This window comes from Gadus morhua, chromosome 14, assembly GCF_902167405.1.
Source record: "Gadus morhua chromosome 14, gadMor3.0, whole genome shotgun sequence".
NCBI lineage: Eukaryota > Metazoa > Chordata > Actinopteri > Gadiformes > Gadidae > Gadus > Gadus morhua.
Window position 1 is genome coordinate 24,729,260 of NC_044061.1, and position 26,020 is coordinate 24,755,279.

At 48.7% G+C, this 26,020-nt stretch overlaps 2 protein-coding genes and 1 long non-coding RNA gene across 7 annotated transcripts; 2 read left to right on the plus strand and 1 right to left on the minus strand.

The window, feature by feature from the left end:
• On the plus strand, positions 1-1,251 carry LOC115558952 (uncharacterized). 2 transcript variants are annotated; one of them, XR_003979390.1, is made up of 3 exons: positions 9-631; positions 814-996; positions 1,112-1,251. It is a non-coding gene; the product is annotated as an uncharacterized LOC115558952 (long non-coding RNA). The 2 variants fall into 2 exon arrangements; XR_003979389.1 differs by lacking the exon at positions 1,112-1,251 and having other exon boundaries at positions 1-631; positions 814-1,003.
• A 1,745-nt stretch (positions 1,252-2,996) lies between these two features.
• LOC115558951 (short-chain dehydrogenase/reductase family 42E member 1) lies at positions 2,997-5,555 on the minus strand. The gene is made up of 3 exons (XM_030377505.1): positions 5,276-5,555; positions 5,073-5,143; positions 2,997-4,488 (listed from the first exon to the last, which is right to left on the minus strand). The coding sequence occupies exons 1-3, from the start codon at positions 5,291-5,293 to the stop codon at positions 3,387-3,389; spliced, it is 1,191 nt and encodes a 396-aa protein (XP_030233365.1). The 5' UTR covers positions 5,294-5,555; the 3' UTR covers positions 2,997-3,386.
• LOC115558950 (arylamine N-acetyltransferase, pineal gland isozyme NAT-10) lies at positions 5,367-25,555 on the plus strand. 4 transcript variants are annotated; one of them, XM_030377501.1, is made up of 3 exons: positions 5,367-5,477; positions 23,488-23,578; positions 24,586-25,555. In XM_030377501.1, exons 2-3 carry the CDS (start codon positions 23,576-23,578, stop codon positions 25,462-25,464), a joined length of 882 nt encoding a protein of 293 aa, XP_030233361.1. In that variant the 5' UTR covers positions 5,367-5,477; positions 23,488-23,575; the 3' UTR covers positions 25,465-25,555. The 4 variants fall into 4 exon arrangements, with proteins under 4 accessions (XP_030233361.1, XP_030233363.1, XP_030233364.1 ...); XM_030377503.1 differs by having other exon boundaries at positions 5,432-5,559; XM_030377504.1 differs by lacking the exon at positions 5,367-5,477 and adding an exon at positions 22,889-22,987.
• The last annotated feature ends 465 nt before the right edge of the window (positions 25,556-26,020 follow it).

The following is a 26,020-nucleotide window of genomic DNA, read 5'->3' on the forward strand; positions in this document are numbered from 1 at the left end:
GAAACCAGGAATGAAGTAAGATCCACTAAAGCAATAAACTGTCTGCACTTAATGTTCTACCTACAATTAAAGTTTTTATTTCCTAACTCTATAGTATAGGGATAGATACAGCAATATATTCCTATAATCTATCAGCTGTAAGCTTTGTACCCTCTAACTGTCTTCTGTAGGTATTTGCCCAGGTGTATGTGAGTCAGTTCTGTTTTTTTAATGGAATTTTTATTTTCAGTGCCATCACCCATCTTGTGAGCTGTTGAAGGAGAACAACCACAGGCTGCAGAGGGAAAATTATTCTCTCAAGGCAAAAATAGCAACAATGAAATGTAATGCTATTGTTGAAAACTTTGGGGTTTTTTACGCAAGGGTTTTTCTGTTTTACATGTTAGCTAAAAGGCTATTATGAATCCTTTGCTCAGTGCTGCCAGACGTTTGGCAGAAGATGGAGGAGTTTCTCTGCTCAGCACCAAGACCAACGACAACACCAATACCAACACCAACACCAAGACCATGACCAAGACCAGAACCAACACTATCACCAGCACCAACAGCAGTTCCAGCACCAGCAACAGAAGACCCATCACCAGCTCCAGATCCATCATCAGCATCAGCAACAGAGGCCCTGGGCCACTCTGTAAGAATCTGTTTGACTTTATTTGTATAGGTTAAGTTACTTAGTTTCAGTTGCACTGTTTTTCTAAATGCATCAGCCATACACTCGGTTAATCTAAATGCATACATATATCATTGAGGTAAAACGCTAGTCTGATGTTTGTTGAAGTAGATTTGTGGTAATGTTATCTACTTGCATTAAAGGTCATTCCAAAAGGACTTGTGGAGCGCTGCTCCTTCCAAAGCCCCCAGAAGTTCATAAATGATGTACTACATGTATGTATACCAGGGAATATGTGGCAGGCCATTCAGTGACTGGCCAGTCATCCAGCAGCTGCACAGAAGGAAAACCTGGCCTAGCCAAACAGGACCTTGTTGAAATAACAAGTAGGTATATAGAAATGAGAAAAGATGTTGGTTGAGTGATACCCTCATTCTCATGCTCATCTTTCGTGTATGTGTTTGTGTGTGTGTGTGTGTGTGTGTGTGTGTATTCCCACAGATGCTGCAAAGTTGAATCTCTCCTACGTAACTGATATGAAAATAAAAGCATTTATACGACAAAAGCTGAACAATGCTGCCAAATTTCAGAAACTATAAATTATCAACTGTTTAAAGAAAGTTAAACTTTTGTTCTATTTTTTTTGTATTTTAGCAGTCTGTAGAAAACACTGTGTTAATGGTGGTTGTAAGCCTAATTATTGTGCAGTGAATTATTGTTACAGCACTATGGTTAAAAATGGCAACAACAAAAAGTGATACAGTTGAAAATATCCATTAGGTAAAGTACAATGACATAGTTAAAAGAACAACAAAATACTGCATACTGCAGTTATTGTAATGCAGTATATATAGTACTATGGTATCGTAATTGTAGTATTCTATAGCAAAATAAAAGTATAATAAAAGTTCTGTAATTTACTTCAGTAGATTGTAGTTTATGTAGTAAACTGTAGTAGCATATGATGTAGTATACTGTAGTAATAAAACTGCCGTTTTCTGTAGTATACTATAGTTTACTGTAGAAGTATATATGTGGTATACTGTAGTAATAAAACTGCAGTTTTCTGTAGTATACTATAGTTTACTGTAGTAAAACTACTATAGTAAGGTTCAGAAACACTACAATATTTACTATAGTATATATAGGGTGTACTGTAGTTTATTTACTATAGTAAACTATAGAATTTTCTGTAGTATACTATAGTTTACTGTAGTAAAACTACTATAGTAAGGTTAAAAAACACTACAATATCTACTATAGTATATATAGGGTATACTATAGTTTATTTACTATAGTAAACTATAGAATTTTCTGTAGTATACTATAGTTTACTGTAGTAAAACTACTATAGTAAGGTTAAAAAACACTACAATATTTACTATAGTATATATAGGGTATACTATAGTTTATTTACTATAGTAAACTATAGAATTTTCATCTCCCACATGAAACAAAATACAGTAGTAGGCCTGCGGCCCTATCCAGTTACGCACAGCTCATGCAGGAGGCACATTTATTCTTAAAGATAATATTATTTATTGTAAGCTGTTGTCAGCTGTACAAACTGGTAGCACTAGAACAGACACAAGGAAACACATACACAAACATACAAAGCAAGTGAAAACATGATCTCATGGTAAATGTATTTCCAGCCTAGTATTTTGATAGTACGGGACATGGGGTAAAAGAAAAATTAAACGTTTCTCGTGAGCACGAGAAAGTATCTGGTGCTCACGAGAAAAAATCTGGTGCGCACGGGAAAGTATTTGGTGCGCACGAGGAAGTATCGTACACCTATCAATGTTAGTGTGTGTCGCGCAATGGGCACGAGCACCGATTAAATATTCACGTGAACCTCTGGAGCACACGCGCACTTCTGACCTGCCTCCACGTTATTCGCTTAAGAAGTTCCTAACTTCTACTCACCTGACCATTTTTTGCAGTAGGCTAGTTTAAATGTGAATAAGTGCACATGTAAATCTAGATTGTATTTTATTAAATTATTTATTGTCCAGCATGATGCAGTCTACGTAGTGATTTTGGGTTATGTCTGTGAAGGGTCCCTACCAAAGCTGAGACCAAATTTCGCCCATGGAATAAAGTACCCAGCCTGTCAAGAATCGGTCGCCGCTTCATTCCGAACATATTCCGACCTGTAAGCAGACCCACTGCCAGTCAAAGTGAAGGGTGTTGCCCCCGAGAGAGCATCGGCCCTGGAGGGAACGTCTCCCCTGTGCTCCTCGGTCTGGGAGCCGACAGCAGGAACCATCTCGTATTGGAGGCGGAGCGCGAGAGAGTATACCTGCTCCAATAGTGCGAGATAAAAATAAAGCACATTAATTCATTCCAGTCACATTAAGATACATAGACTATGAAGCACTCACAAAGTGTGGCATACATTTTCCTTGAAAATATATTTATTACAATTTTGGCAGGTTTTGTGTAGTCGTCGCAAAACAAGAAAAACACATCATCATCACAGGCCAATCATATAATGGAACCGTAAGGTACTTTAACACAAGATCTCAAGTAATCATTAATAATTAATTAAACCTGTTCAAATACAACCGTTTTAAGATGTACACTGGAAGAGGTAGGAAAAGCATGTAAACTCGGTTGGGGACCGGACCAGTCGCTGTTAAAAACAAACTAAACAGAAAACATTCGGGCGGTAAACAGCCTCTTAAGGTAACCAAAAGTTTAAACCAACGTCTCCGTAAACCCTGAAGCCTACGTCCACGCCTGAGGCGTCCGGACCGGGTGTCCCCCGCCCTCAGCCACCGACGCCCGGCAGGTACGACAGAGCCAGCGCCACCATCACACAGACCAGCAGCGCGTTCAGCAGCAGCCTCCCCAGGGCCGAGCCTCCGGGCTTCCTGCCGTGGCCCCGGCTCCTGAACCACTGCACCACCTCCGCCAGGTCGTACTCCCGGGGCTCGTACCCCAGCTGGGCCCGGGCCTTGGCCAGGCTGAAGTAGTGGGTCACCCCCGTCTTGTACACCTCCGTGCGCGTCAGCAGGGGCTGGAAGTTGTAGAGCGGCCCGACCAGGCGGTGGAGCATCTCCGTGAGGAAGGCCACAAAGTACACCAGGGACAGGGGCAGGCGCAGCGTGGGGAACGGGTAGCCCAGCCCCTCCACCAGCGGCCGGAAGAACTCAAAGTTGTTGACGGGCCGGCCGTCTGAGATGAAGTAGGCCTCTCCCGCCGCGCTGGGCTCCCTCCCGGAGCTCAGGGCTCCGGCCGCCAGCACGTGGGCCGACACCAGGTTGTCGACGTGGACAAATTCCACCCTGCTGGCGGGGTCGCCGTAGACGAAGCGGAACACGCCCCTCTCGATGTAGCCCACCACCCGGGGCAGGTGCCGCTGCTCCCCGGGCCCGTAGATACCGGCGGCACGGAGGGCGCAGGTGCGCAGCGAGCCGCCGGCGGACTTGAGTGCGGCGCCGTTGGCCCCCAACACCGCCATCTCGGCCAGGGACTTGGTCCGGGAGTAGTGGTCGGGGTGGAGGTGCAGGGGCAGGTAGTGGAGGCTCTCGTCGCCGTTCTCGATCACCTGACCCCCGAACACCACGTTGAAGGTGCTGGTGTAGACCAGCCGGGGGACCCCTGTCTCCACGCAGGCCTCCAGGACGTTCTGGGTGCCCCCGACGTTCACCTCCTGGATGCGGCGGCGGTTCAGCTGCTCACGGCCCGACATGCCGTAGGAGGCCGAGTGGAAGACGCAGTCCACCCCGGAGAGGGCGCGCCGCACCTGAGGGTATTCCCGGATGTCTCCCTGGAGGAACGTGATGCCTTCTGGGAGCGGTCCGGTCACGGGCGGCGTCACATCAAACAGAATGACGGTGGACCCCTTGGACTGGAGCGAGCAGGCCAGGCTGCAGAGAGGAGGGTTAGGGGTGACTCCAAGAGTATGGAAACCAACTGATATCAGATATATGACAGAACTTTAATAATGGATATGCTGGTGACATCTATTTGATCAATTAATATCTGTGCAATGGAGGGATCTGAGTAAAGGCCGCCTTCTTCATTGTGGTGGTTCAGCGTTATTTATATTCGACATGTAATGTAATCCTAAACATATTGGCCTCCCTGTGTAATAGTTCCCCTCCCCTGTACGACAATATTATAAAGAACAGTCGTTTTATCAGAGCGATCAGTAAGCCTGGAATACAGCCACAGTTAACACAAGAATCCAAACAGAACTCTTAATCACAATGGAGGAAATGACTAAATTAGTAAAGGAATGACTTTGCTTTTATGGACGAATTTAACTATTTTTGGAGGACACAGCTGTTATCGGTCTGCCAAAAGATTTAGGCATATTAAATGGTGTGATGGCTCCCTCTAGTGGCGATAATAGATACAGCAGTGAACGCCACTACAATTTGCAGGGTTGTTGTATTATACATTCACGAATATATATTTAGGCCTGTATTCAATGATCCTAAGTGCTTACCGATAACCGAAATAACCACTCCCTCCTGTGATCAAACATGTGTCTTTTTTTGTGCTTCTCATGGTTGTCATCTGAAAAACAAATAAGGAATGGGTATGAATGAGGAATCGGAAGCACGCCACTGTGTTACTGTTTATAGTGCGGGCGGATGGGATTCATGAGGATGGTCGTCATCATTCATCAGTCTGTGGTTTGGTACCAACCGTAGAGCCTGAAAACATGTGGATGTTAGGTAATGCTGCTCAGCCAGGATACCACTTCCCTGGGCGGAGTTTAACGAGACAGTTCACGTTCAAATCTTTATTGACAATTGTTTGTTGAGCATTATTTGTTTCGATTTGACTTTCTCTTGTTTCCTTCGGATATTTCGCACAGGCTTTTAACATAGGACCTGATTGAACACGGGTATAGTGGACTCTTCATATCATTTCACCATGCATGACATACTATATCAACTTGAAACCATAAACCTTAAGCTATAAAATAAGTAAGATTTGGATTTCCACTACTTAAACGCAATTTGTCTATGTGATGTTTAAATGTGTGTCCTAAAGTTACGTCGGAGTATTTACAACGGAGTATTAGGGCCACGCATGAAGAATACAAATATTTTTTGCCGTGACGAGATTAAAGTCGACACGTCGACTAGTAAATTAACGCGTCTGTTCAGGTCCTCCTCCTGAACAGGAGGAGGACCTCGCAAACAGATCCCGCAGTCGGAACATGGCTGTGTCTTTGGTGCACTTTACCACCTTCTTTCACCTCGATCAAGGCTTTTGTGCTCTCCTTGAAAGAAGGTGGTAAAGTGCACCAAAGACACAGCCATGTTCCGACTGCGGGATCTATTCGATCTGTTTGCGAGTGGTGGTGACGTATATCATACGCGTCGAGAGCAGCGGGAGTTGTAGTCCACAAAGCGCCCCACACAAAAACTAACAAATATCAAACTCCTACCCGCTAAATAATAGTTTTCTTTGCATGAAAAATTATCATTTAAATCCACAAACAACATATGTGTAATCCGGGGCATATAAAGACTGGGATCAGAAAATAATTACTTTCTCTCCATTGACTCCCATTCATTTTTTTCGGTCTCATAGAGGATTAGGGCCACACATGTAAAAAAAAATTAAGTCCTGACTTTATTCTCAGAATTCTGAGAATAAAGTCATAACTCTGACTTTAATCTCAGAATTCTGAGAATAAAGTCAGAATTCTGACATTAATCTCAGAATTCTGACATTAATCTCAGAATTCTGAGATAAAAAGTCAGAATTCTGACTTTAATCTCAGAATTCTGACTTTTTTCTCAGAATTCTGAGATTAAAGTCAGAATACTGACATTAATCTCAGAATTCTGAGAAAAAAGTCAGAATTCTGACTTTAAAGTCAGAACTACGGGTATCTGTAACGACCAACCTCCGTGGGAGAGACACTTTGCTTTATGCAGTAGGAGGAAACCTATGGAAAGCCAAGAAGGCCACAATCCGGCCCTAGAATGGCGCGGTAAAAGTGCACGTCCCATAGCCAACTCACCAAGCTCACCAAGTCCAGTATTCAGAATTCAAAGCATTTATTCACAAATACGTTCTATTTTTTTGACAAGCGGAGCCGACAGTCCTGTGCATGTATGCAAATTAGCCATGTGCGCCAAACAGAAGATAGACGCAATGTATAGAACTGATTGTTGTGCATTGTTGTGGATATGTAGGCTGGTTAGTTGTGGTTGTTTGTGGTCTTAGTGAAACAGCTTTGCCTTGGAGTTGGAGAAGTTGGAGTGATTGTGTGAATGTGCGAGAGAGAGCGCACCTGCCGTGGTGATGTTAAGTTTGTTGTGGGCTTATATGTGATCAATGATGTATCTGTCTGATCGTATTAGCTGTAGATGGATGGTTAAATAATGTCACAAGATCGGGCATACTGCAGGCTCTCATTTGCAAATGCACTGATTGTGTGCCCGTCTCCAATATGCTATATACCTGGCATTTATTCAGTTCATGTTCTTCTGAGTGCGCAAGAACGGTGCCAATTATTGTCGTGTTTGCATTGTAATGCACAACTTTGCCCCTCCCTGTTATAAAATAACGTGCATCCCAACAACTTTAGCCAATGCAGGCTCCTATTGCTTTACCAGTGTGTTTAACGTGTGTGCGTGCGTGTGTGCGTTAGGGCTTTGACTTTTGGCCAAAAATCATATTCGAAGTTCGTTTGTTTATTAGTATTCGAATATATTCGAATATTTATTAATGATATTTTGACCATTAAATGCCTTCAGTAATACCTGGGCTGAATCCGAGTACTTAGTACATACTATTTATGTTCAGTGTCTACTACTTGACCGTACTACACTTGTAGTACGGTCTACAGCTATGCGTGAACGCCTAGAACGGTCTACAGCTATGCGTAGAACGCCTCTGAACTCTTCCGAACACCGCCGTAACTCCACCGGATGTTTGGAGATGACGTGTCTCCCCTCAGATGCCGGCAAAATTACCTTGATTAGTTACCTGTTTTCCATCTTGTCATCGTTGCTATTAAATTAAAAATGTCTCTTTTTACTTAATTACTTACTTTACTTTTTTACTCTTTTTAATGTCTCTTTTTTTCGCCGCTTTCTATGACGTCTTTCTAAGCCGCTGTTGGTAGTGTCGGGTCAGCCATCACTTCTTCGTTCGTTACCAGACTCGTGGTCTGGTAACGTAGTGACCTACCGTTGTATACTGTGGCGGTAGTAAGCATTCGGAAACGTTTTCCGTACTACACAATGCACACTGAGCATTCGGACACGCTATATTTGTGGCGTACTACAAAATGCATACTATAAGTATGAGTATTCGGATTCAGCCCTGGATTGGGCTTTGCGAGGTTTGTTTACAGGCGTTGCTATGGTTACCGGTCTTGCGTGTTCCAACTGTTTATTATGTTTCTAATAAATCGCTGTCTAATCAATACTTCATTCACTGCCTCTTCCGTGGTCATTACAATATTATGAATAGACTGCATGGGTTCTCCGACGTCTCTCCCTCTTGGCCTGCCCATAACAGGTTCGAATATTAAGGGCTGCCTAATATTCGTTCGAATTATTTATATTTTTTTTGATATTCGAATTATATTCGAATCACGAAGTTCGAAGTCAAAGCCCTAGTGTGTGCGTGTGTGTGTGTGTGTGTGTTGTCATGTAGGCTATAGATATAGATTGATTGTCTTGGCTTGCTTGCATCCATGAAATATTGTAATGTTATGGCTACTGCATATCGAGAACAATCTGGGGATGAGGGCATCCCCGAATATTGACGGGTATTTCGCACACTGCCATCTCAATATGACTAATAGCCGCGGCTATTAGTTCCGTACAGATTCCGTACGGAATACTTGCACTTTTACCGCGCCATTCTAGGGCCGGATTGTGGCCTTCTTGGCTTTCCATAGGTTTCCTCCTACTGCATAAAGCAAAGTGTCTCTCCCACGGAGGTTGGTCCTTACAGATACCCGTAGTTCTGACTTTAAAGTCAGAATTCTGAGATTAATGTCAGAATTCTGACTTTTTATCTCAGAATTCTGAGATGAATGTCAGAATTCTGACTTTATTCTCAGAATTCTGAGATTAAAGTCAGAATTCCGACTTTATTCTCAGTATTCTGAGATTAAAGTCAGAATTCTGACTTTTTTCTCAGAATTCTGAGAATAAAGTCAGAACTTAATTTTTTTTTACATGTGTGGCCCTAATCCTCTTCCGTACATGAGCAATGGCGATTTACGAGCTCTATTAAGGCCACACATGAAGAAAAAAAATATTTTTGCCGTGATGAGATTAAAGTCGACACGTCGACTTTTAAGTCAACATGTCGACATTAAACTCGAAATGTCGAGAATAAAATTGAAATGTCATATCGACTTTAATCTCGATATGACATTGAATACAGTGGAAATCCACAGGGCCTGCACTGAATCCAATGGCTTGTGTAGATAATTTGGTAAAATTGTATTTCAGAATCGGGTTTAACAATAAAGAGATCCTCGCTGTTTTAGAGCAGAACCACCGTGTGTGATTAGTGTAAGGACGCTGAAAAGGTTGTGCGGAAAACTTTGTCTGTTCAGGAGGAGGAATCATACAAACCTGGAAGAAGTGGCCGCGTTCTTGCAAACTGAACTGTCTGGAAATGCGCAGATGCAAGGATACAGATGGTTGCAACTTGCACCTCCGTGCAATACATAAAGGTTATTTCATATCGGCTACGCCGTCTAGGCCTCGCGTTATGGGCTTGTCCCGTGCGCGCTCGCACGGACGCACGCACTGAAAAATGTCAACTATGCACCAATCAACGTGGGCACCGCCCACATTTCCCACGGTACTGTGTATATAAGGCGGCGGTATGTGCCGCTCATCCTCCCTTTTCTTTCAGCACTTGTACTGATCTACGGAAAAAGAAGATATGAAGACTTCCATGACTGGTGGCAGCGGCGTGGGCGAGGCTACGGACCAACGGCCCTTTTCAGGGCCACTGGAGTGCGCTCCTATAAGAGCTAGGGGGCCCTTTTCAGGACCTTAGTGTGCCTCCTGTCCTGCTTCCCTGGCGCAGGGTGACGTGCACCTGGCGTGTTTCAGGTGCCTAGTAGGCGCTGAACACGCCGCGGCTGCCGTGGGGCTCCCGCCTCCTGCGCCGCGGTTCCGGACACCGAGGACGCCGACGACGAGCACATCGAGGTGGACGACGTCTTTGCTGACTCTGCATCCGGGTTCTCCCGCTCCGGGGCTTCCACCAAAGCCACTGTCGTCCCGAAGGAGAAACCACGCCGGATGGCCCATCTTTTCGGCAAGATCATGGGTGAGGCGGCGGCCATCAAGGGCATCCCTATGCCAGCCCCGCCTCTCGCCCCCATGTCGGATGACATGCAGGGCGTGTGCTTTCGCACCCTGTCTTCCTCCCGGCGGGCTACGCAGTGCCCCCTGTTCCCACCGGTTCAGCACCTTTTCACCGCTGCTGGTGGGGACCCTTCTACTCTGAAGGCCCTGGTGAGGGCCTTCACTGACTTCACCAACGTGGAGGGGTGGGCTGATACTCAGGCAAGGGGGATCCCTCGCCTGGAGCCTTCCCTAGCAGCGCTTCTCTGTCCGGGCGCCGGATGGCGTCCTAACGAGAAGCCGCTGCCCCCCAACCGCCTCCAGAAGCAGGTTACTGGCCTGACGGACAGGGTGTTCGTCTGTGCCTCGAATGATGACAAATTCAAAACAGTAGAGTAAGTAAGAGTAGAGAGAAATCGAGTGAGACATAAATCGAGTAAAACATGAAACGATCGTACGAAAGCTGGTCACATAAAAAGAAGGAAAAAAAAAAGGCAGGACTTTCTTTCAAAGCTGCCAAAGCTATCCAGCTTTTTTTTTACAGCCACCGCAGTGGCAGCGGGACCGTCGGCGGATCAAGAGCAGCCGTCAACGTTGTTTATTGTCAATAACGTTACTGCTCCTTTCATTCCAAGTGGCTCTGGCTCAGCCAGCAGCGATGCTAATGACGTGTGTCAACAAACTGACGGAGATGATGCACAACTGGTAGTGAATATTTCTCACTCTCCGTCTCCCACTTCGGTAATTGAAAATTATGACAATAACGATAACAATGACTGCGAGACACATATTCTTGTGGATGACCCAGCACTCTGGCCCAAGCTGCTCACTGATAGAGAGCGCTGCTCGATAGTCAAATTGGGGCCAGTCAAGTTAAAGATAAAGATTTTCCGCAAAATGAAAAGGGCCGCAGATTCACAAAAGCATACTATTACATAGTAATGAAAAATGGTGAGAGGGTGAACGGGTCTTGGTTAGTCTACAGTGAAAGTGCAGACCGTGTTTTTTTTCTTTTTGTTGTTGCCTTTTTAGAAAACAAAAACAATAACTGAGTGAGGAAGGATTTAATGACTGGAAAAACCTTGCAATGCTAATCAACCATGAAAGGTCTGAAGAGCACAGGAAAAATACTGATAGCTGGAAGCAGCTATCAGTAGGTTTCCAGTTGTGGTTTCCAGTAGGTCACAGCAGATAGCTGCTGTGACCTACTGGAAACCCTCAGGTAAATGATGACATAAGGTTAACAGTCAGTGTAATGTGTCATTATAACTAATCGTATTGTTTTGTATGTTATTCTCAATTTGTAAATAGATAATTAACATTTGCATGAAAGAAGGATAGCGACTTTTGTTCATCCCTTGTATGGAGTATCTCATTATGCGATATAAGGTACATTAGACCGGTAGATGCAGGGGCCCCCAAATGACTGTTCGCCTTGAGCCCCCAAAGGGCTAAGTTCGCCACTGCCGATACCTCAGCAGCAGCAGCAGCAGCAGCAGCATCAACAGCAGCCGCTGCCGCAGCCGGGGAGAGCAGCATGGCGGGGCCAGAGGTTCCGCAAGCTTGCTCCCACTTTTTCTTACCCTAATAAAGAAAAAAAAACTGTTCGACCGAACGGCAGTACATACTCCCTAAAGAGCGATATTCCTTTAGATTACCTCTTTCCCCCCCTCAGCCAGATGGCTGTAGGGGGGCGGCCGGACGGCGTGTTTACATAACCTATGGTTCACCTGCTTCTAAGAAGCGGTGTCCCTTTGAGCTTCGTTGGCGGACTGGAGACTCATTACACGAGCCCGTGGATGCGGACGCTTGTACTAGTCTAGTTTCCCACATTATCCCCTCTACCTCCCTTCTACAGTCTGTGGAAGGTGAGAAGACGGGTCTGCGCGCTGTGGTTACAGCCAGCGGACAACGCGCGGGCACGAGTGCTACGGCTAGACGGCTCGCTGCCTGTTCAGCGGACACGAGTGCGGCGTCTAGACAGCTCGCTGTTTGCACAGCGACTAGCTCTGTAATGTCTACCACGCTCGCTGAGCCTCCTGCCTTTCATGGGATGCCCCCCTTGGTCCACACACTGTGTGGAGGCGGTAGGGGCCGACGAATACGGGTTATTCCTGGACAGCGTTCCTCAGCTGTCAGCTCGCCCTCTCTCAGATTGCTATGCGTGTTGGCTAGACCGGTGCGTTCTACCATCGTGGTTGGACAACACGTTGAGATGGGGTCATCCCATACAGTTGAAGCGCCGTCCCCCACCCTTTATGGGGTTGGTGGAGACCAGGCTACGGGACCCAGCGGCAAGCACGGCTCTGGCAGCAGAGGTGGCCCGTCTCTTGGAGAAGGGGGCCATCACTGTCGTTCCCCCCCACGAGTCACACCTAGGATTTTACTCCTGCTACTACTCCCGTTTTACTCCCGAGAAGAGACCTATTCTCGATCTTCGCGTGTTCAACAGATTCGTTGCCGCGAGGAAATTCGGAATGCTCACTATCAGAGCGCCATGACAGCGATGCTCTTGCCTCCTCGGCGAGACGCCATCCTGTTGGCACTCTCCCGCTTTCGCGTTCTCGGAAACGTGACCGCGCTGTCCACCATGCGCCTGTTAGGGCTGATGGCAGCCGCCCATCCCGTGGTTCCCCTGGGTCTGCTCTTTATGCGCAGACTCCAGCGGTTTTTTGCTCGCCAATGGTTGGACCCCGTGCGACACAAGCTCAGGGTGCTCCTCCTACCCCGTTCGGTGTCACCACACCTGGAATATTGGGGAACCCCCCCCGCCCTTCTCAGGGGTGTTCCCCTGGGCAGAGTGACGTCCTACGTAGTGGTCTTCATGGACACCTCGTTGACGGGTTGGGGAGGAACGTGCCTCTCTCACTCGGTGGGCGGCGAGTGGTGCACGCTAGACCCCGAAGCCATTTGTTTTGAGAATAATGGCTGGCTGATGAAGTTATTGGCTGGCTAGCCGGCTCAGCCAAAACCTAAATGGCTGCTGCAGCCGCCAAATTTTTCATGGCTACAAATGGCTGACATTTTTCGTGTGTATGTCTCTATGTGATAGGGCTTTGACTTTTGCCCAAAAATCATATTTGAAGTTAGTTTGTTTATTAATATTGGAACATATTCAAATATTTATTAATAATATTTTGACCATTAAATGCCTTCAATAAGACCTGGATTGGGCCTTGCGAGGTTTGTTTACCGGCGTTGCTATGGTTACCGGTCTTACGCGATCCAGCGGTTTATTAGGTTTCTAATAAATTGCTGTCTAGTCAATACTTCATTCACTTTCGGAGTCAAAGCCCTACTATGTAATGGAATTATTGCTTGATGCAAATAATTCTAGCTGGCTCAGCCAAAGTTTATCAGATGGCGGCTTATTTTGGCTTATACAATTATTGGCTGGCGGCGGCTGAAATTTGAAATGGCGCAAATGGCGGCAGCTTCGGGGTCTAGCGCACTCCCCCTACAGTCCACATAAATGTGCTGGAACTCGTCGCTGTGAGGAAAGTGCTGTTGCATTCTTTCACCTGGTACGTGGCCGCCACGTTCTGATCAGGACAGACAGTGTGTCAGCGGTAGCGTACATAAACAAACGGGGAGTGCGCTCCTCTGCTCTCCACCAAACAGCGGTCGAGCTCTAACCCTTTCGAGCCTCTGTCTCAGGCCCCTTTGGATGCCCTGTCCTTTAAAACTGCGCTCTTATTGGCTTTGGTTTCTGCCAAGCGAGCCTGTGAGCTGACGGCTCTGTCTGTCAGCCCGAGCTGCTTGTTGCTAAACGAGGACAGCTCCTTTGCGCTGCTCAGACCTAATCCTGCGTTCCTCCCTAAGAACATGAATAGTTCTTTCCGGTCGAGCGATATTGTGCTTAAGGCTCTTCCCCCCCCCCGCCTCATTCTAGTGAGGCGGAGGCGGAGTTGCATCTCCTGTGCCCGGTGCGGGCACTGGCTATGTATGTGAAACGCTCGGCCGCGTTCCGCTCCACACAACAGTTAGGCTGGATAGTAGAGGGGTTCCTATTGGCTCGCCGATTGACGAGTTGGTTCTATTTCATGTAGGCTACGCCGTCTAGGCTTCGCCTTATGGGCTTGTCCCGTGCGCGCGCCCGCGCGCGCTGAAAATTCAAACTATGCACCTATCAGCGTGGGCACCGCCCACATTTCCCACGGTATCGTGTCTATATAACGCGGTGTATACCGTCGCTCATCCTCCCTTTTCTTTCAGCACTTGTGCTTATCAGCGAGAAATTGAGAACTACTATTAAGAAGATGAGAACTTCAACACGGATCTCCCAAGCCGGTGGCAGCGGCTCGGGCGAGGCCGCGGACAAACGGCCCTTTTCAGGGCCACCTGAGAGCGCTCCTAGAGCTAGGTCCTTTTCAGGACTCCTATGCGCCTCCTGTCCCGCCTCCCTGGCACCGGGTGACGGGCACTTGGCGTGCTTTGGTGCCTCGGCGCCGATCACGCCGCGGCTGCTATGGCGGCCCCCGTCTCCTGTGTCGCCTGCCGGGAGCTGCCTGAAGAGGGGATCCTCTCCAGGCATCTCTTCTTTTCCCCTGCGGTGGAAATGGCTGACGCCATCGACCTGTTCGGACCTGACGTCGACGATGGCATCATCGACGCCTCCCTGGACGACGTCTTCGGCGACTCGGCGTCCGGTTTTTCCCGCTCTCGGGTTACAACCGCCACCGTCATACAACACGAGGGTCAGCGCCGGATGACCGATCTCTTCCGGGAGATCATGGGTGAGGCGGCGGCCATCAAAGGGATTCCCATGCCGGCCCCGCCTCTCGCCCCCGTATCTGACGATATGCAGGGCGAGTGCTTTCGCACCCCATCTTTTCCCCGGCGGGTTACCCAGTGCCCCTTGTTCCCGCCTTTGCAGCACTTGTTTATTGCTGCCGGTGAGGACCCTTCGACCCTGAAGGCTCCGGTAAGATCCTACACGGATTTCACCAACGTGGAGGGGTGGGCCGATACTCAGGCGAGGGGGATCCCTCGTCTGGAGCCTCCCCTGGCAGCGCTTCTCTGTCCGGGCGCCGGATGGCTCCTTAACGAAAAGCCGCTGCCCCCCGACCGCCTCCAGAAGCAGATTGTCGGCCTAACGGACAGGGTGTTCGTTTGTGCCTCTCAATCCGCGGCGGCGGTCAACAACATCGCCCTGCTCTCCTCTGCCATGGTCTCCTTGTCGGCTGACAGGGAGGCCTACGGCCCGGAGGAAGCCGCGAGATGGCTGGCGGTTTCCCGCTTTTCCAGCGCCATCCTCCAGTTATGCCAGCCGATAGCCGTTTCGGCCGGCCAGCATATGGCGTGGGCTACCATGATTCAAAGGGTCATATGGCTCTCCCACACTGCGGTGCCGGAACGAGAGCGGGCCAGCCTCGTCCAGGGTCCACTAGCGCCGGATGGCTTATTTGGTCCCAGGTTCTCCGAGGTGCTCGCGCACCAGCAGTCAGTCCGTGAGAATCGTTCCCGGTTCGGGACGATTCTCACGGGCTCCTCCCGCCAGCAGGCTGAGAGGAAGCGGGGTCTAGGCCGGTCCCAGCGTTCCATGGGGCCGCCTCCGACTCCAGCCCCGGTGCAGCAGCCGCAGCCGCCGCGCACGGGGAGAGCAGCAGCGCCACGGACCGGGAAGTTCCGGACGCTTGCTCCTACTTTTTCTTTCCCTATTAAAGAAAAGAGTAAAGACCGTTCGGCCGAACGGCAGTACATGGTACCTAAAGAGCGATATTCCCCAGGCCACCTGCGTCCTACGCTTGTGGTGCCCTCCTCCGTGTTGCCTCTTTCCCCCTCTCAGCCCGGTGGCTGTAGGGTGGCGGTCGGACGGCGTGTTCACATGGCCTCTGGTTCACCTGCTTCTAAGAAGCGGCGTCCCTTGGAGCCTCGTGGACGGATCAGAGACTCGTTGCACGGTCTCCTGGTTCCCCACATTATAGGTGAGGAGATGGGTCCGCGCGCTGTGGCTACAGCCTGCGGACAGCGCATGCGCACAGGTGCTGCGGCCGGACGGCTCGCTCCCTGTTCAGCGGGCACGAGCGCGACGTCTAGACAGCTCGTTGTTTTTACAACTGCTAGTTGTGGTACGTCTCCTACGCTCGCTGAGCCTCCTCCCTTTCGTGGGAAGCCCCCCTTGGTTCACACGCAGTGTGAAGGCGGTAGGGGCAGAGGAATACGGGTTATTCCTGGACGGTCTTCCTCAGCTATCGGCTCGCCCTCTCTCCAACCGCTATGCGTGTTGGCAAGAGCGGTGCGTTCTGCCATCGTGGTTGGACACCACGTTGAGATGGGGCCATCCCATACAGTTCAAGCGTCGTCCCCCACCCTTTATGGGGTTGGTAGAGACCACGCTACGGGACCCGGCTGCGAGCACGGCTCTGGCAGCAGAGGTGGCACGTCTCTTGGTAAAGGGGGCCATCACTGTCGTTCCCCCCCACGAGTCTCACCTAGGTTTTTATTCCCGCTACTTCCTGGTTTCCAAGAAGTCAGGGGAAATGAGACCTATTCTGGATCTTCTTGTGTTCAACAGATTCGTTGCCACGAGGAAGTTCAGAATGCTCACGGTCGGAGCATTGTTCCGGTGTGTGAGAGAGGACGATTGGTTCACATCCCTGGATCTCAAGGATGCTTACTTCCACGTCCCTGTTCGGCAGGCGCACAGGAAGTTTCTCCGCTTTGCCTTTATGGGGATGGCGTACGAGTACCAGTGTCTGCCGTTCGGCTATTCCCTGGCTCCGCGCACCTTCTCGAAGTGTGTGGAGACGGCGTTGGAACCGCTCAGACGTCAGGGAAAGAGGATTCTCTTCTACCTAGACGATCTGCTTATTCTGAGCAACTCAGAAGAGACCGCGAGAAGGGACACCATGTTGGTGATAAACCATCTCTCCTTCCTGGGTTTTGCCATCAACTGGGAGAAGAGCTCCCCGCTCCCCAGCCGGCAGACAGTCTACTTGGGGCTTTGCCTAGACTCAGCCACCATGACTGCGATGCTTTCGCCTCCTCGGCGAGACGCCATCCTGTCGGCGCTCTCCCTTTTTCACGTTCGCAGAAACGTGACCGCACTGTCCACCATGCGCCTGTTGGGGCTGATGGCAGCTGCCCACCCCGTGGTCCCCCTGGGTCTGCTTTTTATGCGCAGACTCCAGCGGTGGTTTGCTCGCCAACGGTTGGACCCCAGGCGACACAAGCTCAGGGTGCTCCTCGTCCCCCGTTCGGTGTCGCCAGACCTGGAATATTGGAAAGGACCCTCCGCCCTTCTCAAGGGTGTTCCACTGGGCAGGGTGGCGTCCTACGTAGTGGTCTTCACGGACGCCTCGTTGACGGGTTGGGGAGGAACGTGCCTCTCTCACTCGGTCGGAGACGAGTGGCGCACGCCCCCTACAGCACACATAAATGTGTTGGAGCTCGACGCTGTGAGGAAAGTGCTGTTGCATTTCTTTCACCTGGTGCGCGGCCGCCACGTTCTGATCAGGACAGACAGCGTGTCGGCGGCGGCATACATCAACAGACAGGGGGGAGTCCGCTCCCCTGCTCTCCACCGAAAGGCGGTCGAGCTCTGGCTTTGGGCTCATCAGTATCTCCGCAGTCTGAGAGCCCTGCATATCGCGGGCGCCCAGAACTTTGGGGCGGACCTCATGTCTCGAGGCGGTCCCCGCCGAGACGAGTGGCGGTTACATCCCGACATTGTCAGACTGATCTGGCAGAGGTTCGGGACAGCGCAGGTGGACCTCTTCGCGTCCCGGGAGAACACGCACTGCAGGTGGTGGTTCTCCCTCAGCCCTCGGGATCTTCCCCCGTTGGGGGTAGATGCGTTGGCACACACACCTTGGCCGCGGGCTCTCTTGTATACGTTTCCCCCGCTCCAGCTGATCCTTCCTCTTCTGGAACGGGTCAGACAGGAGAGACTGTCCCTGATATTAGTGGCCCCGGAGAACCGTTCAGCTCTGTGGTTTCCAGAGCTGGCCGCGCTCTCGCGGTCGGCGCCTTGGCCAGTACCATTCAGGCCGGATGCGCTTTCACAGGCCCACGGGACGGTGCACCACCCGCCCGATGTCTCGGGACGGCTGTTGGTTTGGCTCCTGAGAGGTTGATCCTGCAGGGCAAAGGTTTGCCTGAGACGGTTATCAACACTATTCAGAGTGCTCGTGCGCCTTCTACTTCTTCCCTCTATGCGGCGAAGTGGTGCGCCTTCTCTAATTGGTGTGAGACGAACCACGCTGTCCCATCTCAATGCGAGGTGGGAAGCGTGCTTTCGTTTCTGCAAAACTTATTGGAAAAAGGTTTGGCCTTCTCCACTATCAAGGTCTATGCGGCAGCCGTTTCGGCTGGCCATGCAGGCTGTGATGGTGGACCGATCTTCAGCCATCCACTGGTCAAGAGATTCTTGCGTGGGGCTAGACGGGTTAGGCCTGTTTCACGCGTGCTTACACCACGCTGGGATCTCCCCACCGTGTTGCGCGGATTGTCCAGGGATCCTTTCGAGCCTCTCTCCCAGGCCCCTTTGGATGCCCTGTCATTTAAGACGGCGCTCTTGTTGGCCTTGGTTTCTGCCAAGCGGGCCGGTGAGCTAACCGCTCTGTCTGTCAGCCCGAGTTGCTTGTTGCTAAACGAGGACAGCTCCTTCGCGTTGCTCAGACCTAATCCTGCGTTCCTCCCGAAGAACATCAATAGTTCTTTTCGGTCGAGGGATATTGTGCTTAAGGCTTTTCACCCCCCGCCTCATTCTAGTGAGGCGGAGGCGGAGTTGCATCTCCTGTGCCCGGTTCGGGCGTTGGCTATGTACGTGAATCGCTCGGCACCGTTCCGCTCCACACAACAGTTGTTTGTGTGTTATAGCGACGCTAGCAGGGGCCGCGCTCTCTCTAAGCAGCGGTTTTCTCGCTGGGTATGTGAGGGTGTTTGCCTAGCCTACTCTCGGCAGGGCTTGGCGCCACCGTTGGGCGTTAAAGCTCACTCCACACGGAGCGTGGCCGCTTCAACGGCTCTACTCAAGGGCGTTTCGGTGGAAGACATCTGCGCGGCTGCGTCTTGGTCTTCCCCCGGCCCCTTTGTCCGTTTTTACATGTTAGACATGTCCAGGGGCTCACTCGGCAACTCTGTGCTAGAGTCCGGGACCCCTTTTACGGCTTAAGAATATATACATGTTCTTTAAAGCGGCGTGGTTGGATTTCCTCTCGCCGGCTGGCGAGTTGGTCTTGATTACCAGTCTCTTACTCTCCCACCTTTTTTCAAATGAAAAACAGGCTTGGGGGTTTTCTATTGGCTCGCCAATTGTCTGGTGGTTTTGTTTACCAGTGAGGCACTCCCGCCGTTTTCTTCAAATAAGAAACGGCCGAGAGTCCCATTATTGGAGAGCCGAATTCCGTAGCTCCGCCCCCGGTGGTAGCGGACCTAATGGAAACCGTGTTGCTCTGGTTTTCTTTTCCTTTTCATGGGTTCCATGAAGCACGGAATAGAGCCGGAGTCTTTACAGACTCACTTTTTTCTCCCTTGATCATTGCCTTGCTTGATCTAGGAGGAATTAGTTTTTATAAAGCTGTTGTGTTTTACACTTCCTTGGCTTTTTGAGTCTTAATGTGCTCTGGTGACTTAGGTCGTTTTGACTGGGGTCCAGCAGGAGTACATTGATCGGGCTCCGCTCGCAGCTTCACCTTAGCCCATAAGGCGAAGCCTAGACGGCGTAGCCTACATGAAATAGAACGATAGTTATGTTATTATAACTCTAGTTCTATGATTGTAGGCATAGCCGTCTAGTTTCCCACCTGCTGTACCCTCCAAATGCTGAAAGAAAAGCGTGGAGGATGAGCGACGGTATACACCGCGTTATATAGACACGATACCGTGGGAAATGTGGGCGGTGCCCACGCTGATAGGTGCATAGTTTGAATTTTCAGCGCGCGCGGGCGCGCGCACGGGACAAGCCCATAAGGCGAAGCCTAGACGGCTACGCCTACAATCATAGAACTAGAGTTATAATAACATAACTATCGTTTTGTCTGCCAGTATGGCACTCCCGCCGTTTTCTAAATAAGAAACGGACGAGAGAAGCTCCTTATTGGAGAGTCGAACTCCGTAGCTCCGCCCAGGGCCGGAGTGGGACACTAATAGCCACCGGGAGAATCCTCCCCGGTCCGGCCCTTCCCCCCCCCCACACCAACAACGTTTTTTTTTGTTTGATTTTTCAGTAATAAAAAAAAAATCTGTAAAAATTAATGATATAATTATAATTAAGAAAATAAAAATGTGTAAAATAGGAAACAGTTCTGCTCTGTGCGGAAGAGAATTGGCACTCCGAGAATTGGCGCACTTCCTTACAAGACCGGTAACCATAGCAACGCAAAAGCAAGCAACCACGAACTTGCTCGCCTTCTTTGTCTGACGTGTCTTTAAGGTCATTCCATTAGACGTGGGGCCGCTCATATATCCCCCTACATTTCCGAAAATGGACTTGCCCTGCAAGCTGTTTATTGGATAAACGCATTTCCCAATCCCAGGAGTCTTTGCTCCATTCTACGTCAATTCAAGAACAAACAAATTAAAGTAAACTGTAGTTCGTATTATTTATTTATGGCTATGAAACTTCTGTAACGCCTGAATAATGAAGAATTAAATGAAGTAAAAAAAAATAATATAAAAAAAACCATGAATGAGACATAGAGAGTAAGCAAGTGGTGTAAATATTGGTTGGATGTTCATGAGATATATATTGTTTATTTCGGGGATTTTCGCGGCGTCTTGACGGGGAATAAATTATGCTCAGGGCCGGCTTGCAGACGCTTCGCGGCCGCTCACAACTGTGGGCCGGTCCAACTGACTTCGCAGGCCGCTACACAATTGCGGGCCGGTCCACCTGACCTCGCCGGCCGACCGGGAAATCTCCCGATCGTCCCGACGGCCACTCCGCCTCTGGCTCCGCCCCCATTGGTAGCGGACCTAATGGAAACCGTATTACTCTGGTTTTTCTCTTCACTTTTCATGGATTCCATGAAGGACGGGTTGGGGCCGGAGTCTTTGCAGACTCGCTTTTTTCTCTTGATCATCTCGGAATGTCTGGCGGACGTCAGCACCTGGACAACTGCCCATCACCTGAGGCTTAACCTCAACAAAACCGAGCTCCTCATTATCCCAGGGAAAGACTGCCCACACATGGACTTACTAGTCACCGTCGACAACATCACTGTATCTCCCTCTCCAACTGCCAGAAACCTCGGGGTGGTACTGGACAATCAATTATCCTGCACTGCAAACATCACTGCGGTCGCCCGATCCTGCAGATTTGCACTTTACAACATCCGCAGAATCCAGCCCTTCCTCACAAGGGAAGCAGCTCAGCTTCTTGTCCAATCACTGGTCATCTCCCGCCTCGACTACTGCAACTCACGCCTGGCTGGACTTCCTGCCTCTGCGATTAAACCTTTGCAGCGCATCCAGAATGCGGCAGCGCGCCTCGTGTTCAACCTACCGAAGTTCTCCCATGTGACCCCCCTCTTCCGGGACCTCCACTGGCTCCCTGTAGTAGCTCGCATCAAATTTAAGACGATGGTACTGGCATACAAGGCAGTCGATGGAACTGCCCCTGCCTACCTCCAAGCATTGCTAAAGCCACACACCCCAGCTCGATCCCTCCGCTCAACTACCTCAGCTGGACGTCTGGAACCGCCATCGCTAAGAGCTAGCAAAGGCCGTTCAGCAAAGTCACAACTTTTCTCGGTTTTGGGACCTCAGTGGTGGAACGAGCTCCCTGCCGCCCTCAGGACTGCAGAGTCGCTCACTATCTTCCGAAAAAGACTCAAGACTCACCTGTTCAGAGTCCACCTCGACTCTGCATAGCCACCTTCCCACTTCTGACCACCATTGTACACTGTATTGTATTGTATTGTATTGTATTGTAGTACTTAACTGTGTGGCAACTGTAGTAGCTGCTATCATGGCTGTAACAAGGGGAATTGATTGACCTAGCTATCGTGGTACTTGCACTTGGTTCTATGAACATCCTTTCTGTACCGACAGCGATATATTGATGCACTTCTTATGACAAATGTACTTATTGTAAGTCGCTTTGGATAAAAGCGTCTGCTAAATGCCCTAAATGTAAATGTAAATGTAAATCAAGTTGCTTGATCCTGATCGAGCAAAGGCGTGGCCGGCGTCTGAGGCGCAGGCAATATCACAGTAAAGGTCCGAATGCACTCTAGCATATGGATGGGTACGATAAACTAAAGCCATACGGCATTGCCATCAGTGGTTGCATTGACGGTTTTAGTCGCTATATTGTTTGGATGGAGGCCTACACCACAAACAATGACCCCAGGGTTATTGCCGACTACTTTGTGTCATCCGCTGCACGCTTGGGAGGATGCCCGGAGCGTCTGCGTGCTGACAGAGGAACGAAAAATGGACGCGTCGAGATTAAAGTTGATATGATGTTTCAACTTCATTCTCGACATTTCGAGTTTGAAGTCGACATTTCGCGTTTAAAGTCGACACGTCGAGATTAAAGTCGACATGACATTTCAACTATATTCTCGACATTACGAAAAAGAAAAAAAAAATTCTTCACGTTTGGCCCTAATACTCGGTCGTAATATCGTGTACTGCTTAAAAACTCCTTTGAATGAAGCCCCCCCTAATGTGTTGAGGTAAATCACTCAGTAGCCTATATGCGCAAGCTTATTAGACCGCCGTATATGACACGCATTATTTCTATGCGCAAATGAACGATTCGACTCGAAAAAGATTCCTTCATTTGAATGAACGACGTCCGAAGATCCGAATCCGAAAAAAGATCCAATCTTCGCATCACTAATACCGAAGTCCAAAAAAACACAAAGTTATATGCCTATAGTTACACAAGTTTATGCATATAGTTACACAAGCCCCCTCCCCCTCCCCCATGGTGTTTATTGAAATATGTGTACTCCAGGTCAAAGTCAACACATTGGTCAGTCATCACCCATTCTACTTGCTGTTGTTTGGTCTGGCTTTGAGAGACTACCCCCTGCATAACACTACTCTACTTCCTGGGCAGTCGAAAGTTAGCTTTTTCAGGTTTTCACGCCACCAAGAGAAGAAAAAGATAGTATTCGTGCGTTTATTATTATTAATCTTTGAGGATATAGAATCAGGGTAGGCCAAATTCTGTGTAATAACAAAGAAATAACAAATTACATATTTTAATTACACAACATGTATATCAAACAATGAACATTTTTTGTTCATCAAACCCTTATTTTGTCTTGTAAGCTGCTAGTTTGCAATGAGCTACCTAGTTGGCAATTTATCAGCTGGCCAGCTGAAAATTTTGCACAATATTTCAGAGAGCAGAGATGCTCCCTGAACTCTGTTATGTTACAGCAACATCATAGCTGTGCCAAAAGTTTATTACGACCCCAATCCAATTCAGATGTTAATACCTACTTTAATCAAGTGATAAGATATCCTAAACACTGTTTTGATTGTTCTCAGGATGTTTCCTCTATCAAACAATTATATTTGTGGCTGTGTTTCGAATGTGATTCCTGTCTTTTACACTCCCTTGGTCTCTATGGTTAATAAGTCATGTTTTATCTGCCTTGTCTTTATAAGACGGGGAAGACGTCCTACCAACAAGACTTGCGGCACTACGGATCTCTCTCTCCTACTCCTGAATCATCCTCCGTGGATCCAAGACACAATGGTTAGTAAGATATTGAACCACATTCGTCTGTCTTCATAATTCTTAATAACATGGAATCCCCAAAAGGAATTTAGAGAGGTAGTTTGTGTTAATTTCATACCTGTTATCCACGCTTTCTATCTGTCATCTGAGTGGTTCTCTGGTTCAGTATCTTCTGTGCAAGCAAAGCGTCCCGGGAATCACTGACACAAGGTTGTGTTTACCAAGAACTTTTTTCAGTTTATTCAGATATATTGAGCATATCTACATTTTGTGCAAGGGAAGACCACGCCCCTGGCTTGAGAAGAGTCTCTAGACAGTTATCTTCCACAGTTCGGGAATGGCACTAAGGGTGAACCTGCAAGACATCTCAGGGCTAACGGATAAGGGTGAAGCAAAAAAGACATTCACACAGCAGAATGGAAATGTACCAGCAGCACACAAGGTTATATGAGGATAATACCTTGGAAATTCGCCCCTGAAGCAAGGGCAAGTTTACCTTTATCTGTGGAGCTGCTAAACAAGATATCAACCTTGACCATGCACAGAGAGGTCAACATCAGGAAACCAAAGGGTAACATGGCACAATATGGAGCAAATAAAGAAGGATAGGAAGGATACGATGACATTGCAGAAGAGTGTTGAGGCATTTTCAATTTGCCGCAGATGTAGAACGGTCCGTAGATTCCACTACCGAGACAGTATTAAAGTGGCCTGGCATCAACAGACAAATTGAACACTGCAAGTCTGGAACCTCTCATATACCTTCCAGTTGGTTGAATACGGTTCTGAAAGCGGAGATAGCAATGAAATGAAACATGAGCTTGCGAGATTCGTCTGCTTTCCAGGCTACCCAAGAACACCTTAACTTAGCCAACTGCTATTTTCTTTGTTCGATTGACCAGGGATTTGGCCTTGATTCATTCTGTATGTTTTATTCGATCACCAGGGCTACAAGATGATGACACTTTGCAATTATATAAGAAAATAAAATAACCTTTGTATATGATTTGTGTCTAATATTTCAGGACAAGATGAATTTGGATGAGTTCTTCAAAAGGATTGGATTCAGCGGCCCATTCGAGAAGCCAGACCAGGCGACCCTCAACGCTATCCACAAACGCATTGTGATGACGGTCCCTTTTGAAAACCTGAGCATCCACTGTGGTGAGAAGATCGGCATGGACCACAAAGCCATCTTTAATAAGATTGTGAGAGAGCAGCGTGGGGGCTGGTGCATGGAGGGCAACTACCTCCTGGCATGGGTGCTGAGAGAGCTGGGCTATGACTCGGTCATGCTGGGGGCCCGAGTTACCTTCGGCAATGCCAATGATCCCTCCGCCCCAGAGAGCCATCTCATCAACATGGTGACCATCGACGGCAGGAGGTACATCGCAGATGTGAGCTTTGGACTGTCCTTTCAAATCTGGGAGCCCATAGAGCTTGTGTCTGGAAAGGATCACACCGAAGCCGCCGGAGTCTTCCGTCTTATAGACCAGGATGGGCTCTGGTTCTTCGAGAAGACCAGCCGGAAGCAGAAGATCCTGAATCCAGACTTGGCTAAATCAGGTGAGAAGGAGAAAAAACCAACGGAGCAGATCTATTGCTTCACTCTGGTCCCCCGTGAAAAGGACCACTTCACCGATATTAACCACAAACGACAGACCGAGCCGAACCAACTTTTCACCACAAAGTCGATCACCTCTCTGCAAACCCCAACAGGGTTTCGAATCCTGCTCGGCTGGACCTACACGGAGGTCACTTTTAGGCCGGACGAAGGTGTAGATCTCGTAGACACAAGAGACCTATCAGATGAGGAGGTGGAGACCATTCTCAGGGAAAAGTTCAATATAAAATTGAAGAACAAGTTGTCACCCAAAAACAACAAAATAGGCTACGGTGTGTAAATTGGATTTATTTGTCCATTTTGTGCTTTTAGTTGTGTGCATCTCCAAAAATAGTGATTTGTGTGAATAAAAACCAATATTAAATAAAAAAGTGTAAATGTGGTTCTTTCAATGGATCTTTAAAGTCTGCCCCAAACCCCTGACCCTGTGGGATTGGATGGACAAGGTCACGTGGATCAGACTGAAGCAAAGGAATGCAAGGTAGAACCGGGATAGAAGGATGTGGTAGGAAGCCCATACACACGGGGCCCAATGCATCAGTCTCTGGATTTCTGCCCCATGTCATCGAGTGCCATGCGTTTTATTACATTGTGATTGGGGGTCAAGCAGCTGAGAGACAACCTATTGTTTTCGCATGTTTTCTTATTATTATCCTTCAATGGGAGTCCATGGCAGCCAATAGAACGTCTTGGTGACGCCTTCTAGCGCCACCAACAGGTCAAAGTTGGACATGCATTCATGTTTATAACTTTCGACCCATTCATCCAATATTCACAAACAAGGTATCATTGGATTCCTTGATCCAAGCCGATTTCAACGCACCCTATGTCGACAA